The sequence below is a fragment of the Dipodomys merriami genome, unplaced genomic scaffold (assembly GCF_024711535.1).
Source record: "Dipodomys merriami isolate MVZ:Mamm:240054 unplaced genomic scaffold, mDipMer1.0.p SCAF_60, whole genome shotgun sequence".
Classification (NCBI taxonomy): domain Eukaryota; kingdom Metazoa; phylum Chordata; class Mammalia; order Rodentia; family Heteromyidae; genus Dipodomys; species Dipodomys merriami.
In genome coordinates this window covers 2,412,999-2,422,032 of record NW_027206180.1, presented here as the reverse complement: position 1 = coordinate 2,422,032, position 9,034 = coordinate 2,412,999, and the positions used below count along the sequence as shown (strand labels likewise).

The 9,034-nt window shown below is 55.5% G+C and overlaps 1 protein-coding gene across 3 annotated transcripts in view; it reads left to right on the top strand.

Moving 5' to 3' along the window:
* Positions 1–305: 305 nt before the first annotated feature.
* The window catches only part of Shisa9 (shisa family member 9), a 195,083-nt gene continuing 186,354 nt past the window's right edge, over positions 306–9,034 (top strand). For 2 of the 3 annotated variants that reach the window (XM_070003454.1, XM_070003453.1), the window contains exon 1: positions 783–1,360. In XM_070003454.1, the coding sequence (XP_069859555.1) occupies positions 798–1,360 (563 nt within the window). In that variant the 5' untranslated portion in view covers positions 783–797. Of the gene's footprint in view, positions 1,361–9,034 lie in introns of all 3 variants that reach the window. The other variant, XM_070003455.1, reaches the window with a different exon arrangement.

Sequence of the window (9,034 nt, the reverse complement as noted above, 5' to 3'; positions counted from 1 at the left end):
CCGCGCCTCCCCGCGCCCAGAGGACGCGGACGTCCCGCCGCGGTCTTCTACCTGCTGGGAGCCCCCGAGCTGCGCCTCCCGCCTCCGAGGCTGCGGGAGCTCCGCGCGGCTCCTCCCCGGCCGCCCGCCCGCCCGGCGCCGCGCGCCCCCAACTCGCGCCCGCCCGCCCGAGTCACCTCTCCCCGCGCCCCCGCCCGCTCCGCTCGCGCCGCCCCCCGGCCCCCACCCGCGCCTCCTCCGCCCGCCCTCCCTCCCCTCCCCCGCCCTCCGCGCCCTCCCTTCATTCCACAAGTGTCGCTCCGCTCTCCCCGGCGCACTTGGAAAGAGCCGGAGAGCGGAGCGGACCCGGGCGAGCGGACGCGGGGCGGCGGGTCCCGGAGCCGCAGGCGCAGGGGCGGCGCGGGCAGTCTCCCCGGTTCTCCTCACCCCGTCTCCATTCTCTCCGTGGCCCGCCGGACCTGCACCCCGTGGCTCGCTCGGCCCCCCGCCCCGCCGTCCTCTCCACTCTCTCTCCCCCCCGCCTCTACTCCCCATCCCTCCCCGCCCGGCCCGGCCCAGCGCGCTCCTCCCCGGCCCGGCCCCTCGGCGCGCGGCGCGCTGGAGGCGAACGCAGGCTGAGCCGGGCGCCGTGGCCGCCGACCCCCCGGGCGCCCCGCGCGGCTCCCTGCATGTGCGGCCCGCGGCGGCTCGCAGCCCCCGGCAGCAGCCTCGGCCGCGACTCGAGAGGCGGCTGCAGCGGCTCCGGCTCCGGCGGCGGCGGCGGCGGCCGAGCGGTCGAGCCCGGGCTGGGAGACACGATGCGCCGCGTCCTCCGGCTGCTCCTCGGCTGCTGCCTCACGGAGCTGTGCGCCCGCGTGTGCCGGGCGCAGGAGCGAGCCGGGCTCGGGCCGCTGGCGCAACTGGGCGGCGTGGTGGTGCTGACGGGAGGCAATCGCTCCGGGGCGGCCTCCGGAGAGGCCGCCGAGGGCACCGGGGGTTCGGACGCACCCCCGACCCGGGCGCCCACGCCGGACTTCTGTCGGGGTTACTTCGATGTCATGGGCCAGTGGGACCCGCCATTCAACTGCAGCTCGGGCGACTTCATCTTCTGCTGCGGGACGTGCGGCTTCCGGTTCTGCTGCACCTTCAAGAAGCGGCGCCTGAACCAGAGCACCTGCACCAACTACGACACCCCGCTCTGGCTCAACACCGGCAAGCCCCCCGCGCGCAAGGACGACCCCCTGCACGACCCCACCAAGGACAAGACCAACCTGATCGTCTACATCATCTGCGGGGTGGTGGCCGTCATGGTGCTCGTGGGCATCTTCACCAAGCTGGGCTTGGAGAAGGCGCACCGACCCCAGAGGGAGCACATGTCCAGGTGGGCTGCCCTCCCTCCTCCCCCCCTCCGCTCCTCTCCTCTGGGGAGAGGGGGGGCAAAGCTCCCTCCTTCCCTCCGAGTCCTCCCCCCTCACCCCAGCTCTCCCCGCAGGGGGGAGGTCCCCTGGGAAGCCAACTTTGTCTGGTGCGCGCGCGCGCGTGCGCGCATGGGGAAGGGGCGCGGGGCTGGGCCGAGGCGAGGGCGAGCTTGTGTGCGTGCCATGGCGGGGGGGCGGGGGGTGGCTCGGCCCTCACCCCTGTTGCGGGAGTAAGGGCGGCGGGAGGTTGGGAGAAAGGGATCCATGCGCCCCCCCCTCCACCGCCATCCCCAACCTCCAATTCCAGACAGATGCTAAACCTCTAGGTAAACAGAGGCAGGTGGGCCTCCAAAGGACTGGGTGTGGGGGGGCGTGTGTGTGTGAGGCCCCGCGTGAGGGAGGGAACTGGCAAAAAAGGGGGGGAGAGGGAGGGGAGGGCGAGAACAAAAGCCTCGCGTGGGGGAACCGCGACTTCATCTTGCCCGTGCGCCCCCCTCAACCAGGAGCCCCGCTTTTCCCTCCTGTCCCCCTCCCACCCCCCTCCCGAGGCCGCAGGCATCCTTGCATGCTGCCCGCCCCTGCCCCCCCTCCCCCGGGGCTGGCACGTAGTCCGCGGGGCCGGGACAACCCCCTCCTCCACCACACACACCCCCTCCACTCCTCGTCCCACACCCCTGCACCCCGATTCTTCAACTTTCCCCCCCCTGCTTTTTATTCGTTATGCAAGTCGCAGCAGATGGGAGGAAAGGCAGTTAGAAATTAATGGAGCTGTTTGCCTTTTGCGCGCGCGCGTGTGTGTGTGTGTGTGTGTGTAAATCCTCACAACTCAGTAACTTTGGGAGCAGGACTGCAGCCACGAGCCGTCTGCGTGTGTGTGTGCGTGTGCATGTGCGGGTGTGAGAAGCCTGGGAGTTGGTGTGAAGTCATGGAGAAGCGGGATCTGGTCAAAGAAGCAGACAGGGCTGGGGTGGACGCCTTAATTGTCCCCCACCCCTTTATTTTTCAGTCCTGGTAAGGAAGTCCCTGTGTCCCTCCCCCTCCCCCCCCCACCAGGGGCCAGTGTGTCTGTGAGCGTGCGTGTGTCTGTGTGTGCATGCCTGTGTGTGTGCACGCGCTCCTGTGCGTGCCTTAAAAAATCTGAACAAAGACACCCACCAAAAATAGGCAAAGGAACATCACCACCTCAGTAGTAATTATTTTCTATTTATACGCAGAGTATCTGATGAATTTTTTTTTGTCCCCTAAAGGGGAAGGACTTGGAGGGGACCCGGAAGAGAGGAGGTGAGGAAGTCCTGGTTGGTTTAGGTAGGGAGTAGGGTTTGAGACTGAGAAACAAGCTTGTGGAGGATTCAGGAAATCCGGGTCTATCCAGACCCCACTGTCCCACAACCCCAGAGTAATAACCCCGTCACCAACTCCACCAGCTGCTGGGTCCCCTCCTCAAGGCCCAGTCCTCAGGGGGACACCAGTCCCCGAGGTCTGTGCTAAGTGTGGAGGGAGAAATGGATGGACGAAGGGCCACAGCAGTGGTGTGGCTCTGTCGGGACATTGCTGAGAGACAGGCAGGCTGCATGCAGGTGGACAGCAGCCGGAGTCTCCCCTCAGCTTTGCCCGCCCTCAGGAGGCCCTTCCAGGTGTGGGAGGGGGGGTGATGTTGGAGAGAAGTCAGCCTTTGAGGGTGTGTTTGGGAGGAAGACACCCCAACAACCTTCAAGACTTCTTTGACCTGGGCCAAATTGATCTCCACTAGTTCCTCAGGACCCAGGAAGCACCCGGATTCCTTGTTGTGCCCCCTACCAGCTCTTTTTTTTTTGAGAGGTGTGTGACTAGTGGAATGGGTTGCAGATGCTAGAAAGATCTGTTTACAGGCATCATTTAGGGCGTACTCAGTCCTGGGACAACAGTGCCCCCAGACAGGCTCTCCAGGTATTTATTTTGGCAATTCTAGAATAAAGGAAGTCCATTTGAAAAAAAAATACTAGCAACTGGCTCTAATTGAAGCAGAGAATTGTTGATTTCCAAGGCAGCTTCCCCCCACCTGGTTGCTTTTTTGGGGGCAGAGAGAATCACCTGTAAATCTTTAAAGGAGACCTTGTGGTGTGGGGAATCCCACCTTTCATTATTTAAATGACGGTTTCAGGTAGGGCCTGAGTCTTCTCTGTATTTGAAAAGTATCCCAGGTGATTCTACCATTTAGCCAATCACTGTTAAAGAAAAAAAAAAAAAGACAAACACTTGCTGGGGCTCACCAGGGTGTGTGTGTGTGTGTACACGTACGTGTATGTATGTGTACGTGTATATGTGTGTGGGGGGAAGGGACTCAGTTCTCAAGGCTACCCTATGAAACAGGTGCTTTTAATTACCGTTTTCATATGAGGAACCCACAGTGCAGATAAGGTGGTTTTGGCCGAAGTCACATGATGAGAGGTTGTATAGTTTCTGGTCTCTTTCTTTCAACTTGTGCCTGCAGTAAGCAGATGTGCTCAGACCCTGTCTCAGGATTGGAGGGCGGTGATGGGGTGGGGGTGGGGTGGGTGTTGGGGTTCCCAAGAGCAGGGTCTTGAGTTCCATTCACAGAGATTCTGAATCAATAGGTTGGGAATGGGCTCCAGAAATCGGCTCTACTCCCTCCTCTTCCCTCCCACCCCCCATGCCAAATAGTCTACGCTTTGGAGAAACAGATCTTGGGTTTGGGAATTATTTGGTACCGGATCAGGCGATAGACGGTGAATTGGAGAGGAAGGAAGGGGGCTGGTGTAATTGTTAATTTGTACTTCCTTGCTGCTTTTCTATGCGTGTGTTACCTTCGTGTTTGTTGGGCCGTTCCCCGGTCTTCTGAGAATGCCTCTTGTTCTGCTAGCATGTTGTCAGTCAGAGTTGCCTGTGGTGATTGGCTCATTAGCTCTTAACCTGGGCATCGTCTGTTGCAGCCAGCACTCCAAGCTTAAGGCTGCTAGGGGGCCAGGCAGCCTCAGCCTCTTCATTCTTGTCTGGAGCTGCAAGGGATTCTTGCGTTGTCCCCCACCCCAAAGCACTCTTATCAAGGACATAGCAGGTGGCTGCAAAACCATTGCACACTTGTGGAACCCCCCCCCCCAATATTTGATTTCCCAACAGAACTCTCCGGCTCAGCAGTGTACAGCTTCAGAAGCCTGAGATGATGAGGGCTGAGAACAGACAGACAGACAGGGACGGGACTGGGGGAATGAAGGCTATCCTGGAGGGCCGCAGAGACGCTGGTTCTATGCAGCTTCAGCAGGTTTTCTGAAGGAAGGGTTTGTCTTTCAGCTCTCCAGGTGATGAGGTTTTGTGTTGCCTGCCAGATACTTCCACGTATAGCTTTTGTTTTAAAGTTTCCCGTAGTTTGTCATTGTGAACCACAGTAAACACACAAGGATCTTGCTGGAATAAGGAATCTTCCCCTGGCCTATGCCCAGGCTAAGGTTTCTTGACCTTGGCACGTTCACTTCTCGGGCTTGATAGTCAGCAATCCATACCCTGCACCTGTGGAAAAAAAAATCTCCAGACATTCCAGATATAGAAGAAGAGGGACATACCCCCCCACTACCCTCCAGTTGAGAACTACTAATCTAAATTGGTTTTAGTTCCCCCCCCCCCATTGGCTTAATTGCTTTAATACTTCATTCTTAGATTTTTTTCTTGTGTCCTCCATCCTTTTTCATCTCTCCTCTCTTCCTTTTCTCCCTCCCTCCCCTCCCCTCCCCTTTCTCCCTCCCTCTCTCCACCATCTCTCATCTTCCTCTTTCCTTTTTGGCTCACAGCATTGGATAATAATTTGCAGACTTGACACCGAGCCCCTAAATGTGTCCGCCTGGATCTCTTAGGACCAAGCATGTTCAACAGATCCATCACCATGCCAATCACAATTCCCTGCTCTTTGTTCTGGAATTCCCAGCCCTAACAGAATATCCCCGCATCCCCCAGATGTGTCTCAGAGCCGGGGCTTTTCCTTCAGGTCTGTGACAGGTGGCTGTGTCACCTGCCAACTGGGTGGACTGACTGGCCCGAATGTACTGAGATCTTATCCTAGCTCAGTCACTTCCTAGCTGTGTGACCTTGGGAAGGTTGCTTCACCTCTCTGAGATTCTCTTGCCAAGTAACACCCTGCTCAGCCACGATGACCTTTTCTCATGTTCTTCTTCTTGGAACCCGTCCCCTTGTGTCTACTGAGTAGAGTGATGTTCAGATCTCAGTGTCCAACCCTTGCTCCGTGTCACCAGGCTGGTCTCCGAACCTCTCTGGAGTTGCATTTTCATCGGCTCAGGAGGAGCTGGCGCCGTGTGCAGCCTAGGGAAGAGAGGTTGGAGTCTATCTAGCTCCAACACACCGCGAAGTGTTGTCTGGGTGATATCGAAGAACCCTGGCTTGGCTTTGCAATTTTGCCATAAGCTTATGTGTAAATTCTCATTTAATTTCACACCCCTCCCCCACGAGGTAGGTTCTGTGACAGGCTGCCATTTGCAGCGGCGCGGGAGGAGGCTTGCTTTCAAAGAGGCTACACCAGCTCCCCGGTGCTCTGATTTCAGAGCCAGAGGGTAGGGACCTTGCCTGCTGGGCAGCGGGCAGCCTCTGAGTTCACACCTGCAAGATTGTCCGCCGCCTCCTATCTCTGACAGCGGCTGAGCGCCCAGCAAACAAACATTGTGTGCCTTCGCCCTGGATCAAGGGGCCGAGGTGTATATATATATTTTACGTCTGCCCCTGGCTGGGCCAGGTCTCTTGGTGGAGGCGTTGGTGAGCAGCGACCTTGAGGGCAGGGAACACGTCGGCGTCTGAAGCTCTCTCCACTGGAGGCCAATCAGAGCTCACGTGTCATTCTTCTGCTCATCTTCAAACAGAATTAGAAAAAAAAAGAGAAAAATCCAAGTTGGGAAAGGGCATAGCACAGAATCCTGAGAGCTAGAATCCTTTGCAAAGGATTCAGTACCCCCTTTCCTGTGCCGGGTGTATTTCTTCTGTTTTGGTTGTGTTTTCATATTGTCTTCCAGCTTCTCTCCCATCTGCCGGGCTTTGATCACCACACTTTGGGGGGGGGCAGGGGGGTGAACCCGTGGCTTGGCCCAGCTGTCTGAGCCCGAGCAGGGCCACGTGTGCCTGTGTATGGCTGTTGGTCAAGGGAACATCTCTGAAGTTGTGAAGAGCACATTTCTGGGTGGACAATGTCACCCTCTGAAGTTGTTTTTCTTGTAGGCTTTGTCTGCCACTGGTTGGTGGCTGCGTTCCCTTTGCTTTTTGTTCTGATGCCAGTTCTGGGGCTTGAACTTAGGGTTGGAGGGCTGTCTCTAAACTTTTTCACTCAAGGCTAGCCACTCTATCATTTGAACCACACTCTGTACTTCTGGCTTTTTTTTTTTTTTGCTGGCTAATGGAAGATATGTGTCTCATGGACTTTCTTGTCCAGGTTCCCGTCAAACAGCGATCCACAGATCTCAGACTCCCGAGTAGCCGGGATTACAGGCGTGAGCTGCGGGCACCTGTCAGAGCGCTCTGTTGGGAAACACCCTCATCTTCTGTTCACACACGGTGATGGCAAAGTGAAGTGACCTTCCCCTGTTCCTCCCTGAGCAGGGCCAAGCCCATCCCCACCTGGGCTCCGATTCTCTTCCATCAGAATTCAGATGGCAAGCTTGTCACCATGTGTCCGTCCGTCTGTTATTCAAGTGTCAGCTTCAGAGTCTTGCTCCCAGAAGGCCTTTTCTGACTCCTCAGCCTTATTTGGCCCCTTCTTACTCCTGCCTCCTCCCCCCTCCCCTTCTGTGTATCTCTCAGGATTACCTGCTTCACTCTGTATTGTGGTTTACTATGAGATTACTAATTTTTGTTTTTTTTGTTTTTGTTTTTGTGGGTCATTGGGCTTGAACTCTGGGCTTGGCGCTGTCCCTGTGCTCTTCAGCTCAAGGCTAGCACTCGACCACTTGAGCCACAGCGCCACTTCCAGTTTCCTAGTGGTTTATTGGAGATAAGAGTCTCACAGAATTTTCTGCCCAGGCTGGCGTTGAGCCGTGATCCTCAGATCGCAGCCTCCTGAGTAGCTAGGATTACAGGCGTGAGGCACCGATGCCCAGCTTGAGGTTACTAATTTATTGGTTGGTAGGTTTGCTATCTTCTGTGATCATCACAGCCAGGGAAACAAGGACAGGATCATCTTGTCTTCAGAGTTGTGTGCTGATGCCTGGGAAGTTGACTCTTGTGGTTTCTGGTGCCCTGGTGGACATAGTTACATGGTACATTCCTCCGTTCACACATCCAATTGGATCCAGCGGCACGCATGCAGATCTCCAGGCTCAGTGTGGACTGTCTATGGTAGTAGAGGTATTTCTGCCTCCAGGGAGCCAGTGGGCAAAAATATCAGGGGTCAGATAACACACAAGGAAACCTGCCAGCAAGCAATACTGAGAGTCGAATCCGGTGAAATTGCTGGTATTCAGTCATTTTTCAACTTCAGACATGATCATGTTAACACAACGGCCTGGAACTTAGCTAAGGAATGTCAAAGCATTTTCTCTTTTCTTCTCTTTTCTTTTCTTTCTTTCTTTCTTTTTGTGCCAGCACATGCGCTTGAACTCAGGACCTCATGCTCTCTCAGCCTTTTTTTTTTTTTTTTTTTTTTTTGCTTTTGCTCAAAGCTGACATTCTACCACAGCTTCACTTCCAGCTTCCCTCCTCCCTGCCCCCTGTGGTTAATTGGAAATGAGAGTCTTACAGATTTTTCTTTCCAGGGCTGACTTTGAAATTCGATCCTCAGCCCTCAGCCTCCTGAGTAGTAGGATTCTAGCCTGAGCCACTCTGAGCCACTGGCATCTGGCAGTGTGGAGTGCCCTCCCTCCCTCCCTCCTCCAATAAGGAAAGCGCTTGTAGCCTGCCAAACAACCAATGTATGGAGCTTGTAAGTCCAGGGTCTGGGGACAAGTCTCAGGTCAAGGGTGAAGGCCAGCAGGCTGGATGCTGTTGGACCCAGAAGTAATACAACGCTTCGGTTCTGAGGCCTTCTGTGGGAGAGTTCGCTCCATTCTGGGGAAGGGGTGGTCTTTCGTTGGACCATCACAGGATAAGATGGCACCCACCTACATGAAGGTTGATCATCTGCTTGATGCAGTTCATCCATTTAATGGTCATCTCATCATCCAAGAATACCTAGAGTAAGATTGATCAAGTATGTGGACGGATGGTGGTGGGGGTAATGGACCCTTCAACCCTCACAGTACTTAGGATCTCAGTACTCATCAGGTGGGTACTGGGTGGCTGGTCCTCTTAAAACGTCAGCTGACTCTCATCTCTCACCTCGGGCTATTGAGTCAGACTCTGCATTTTTAAAACCAATTCTCTTAGGTACTAAAACTGCAAGTTAAAAGTCTAAGGAACGCCCAAGCTATAGACCACAGACCAGTGCCAGGTCCTTAGGCATTCGTTTGTTTTTAAATGATGCATGGTTGGTTCTTTCCCTTGGCTGTCGTAATTGCTTTGTTTTCACACGTCCACATTTAAATTTTTTGAAAAAAATTATGTACCCCAACACACACTGCCAATCTGTAGATGCACGGGCTCACGAACGATTAGGAGATAGGTTGTAAATGAAAGTATGTGTAATTACTGGAGTTTGGGACCAGAAGTGTGAT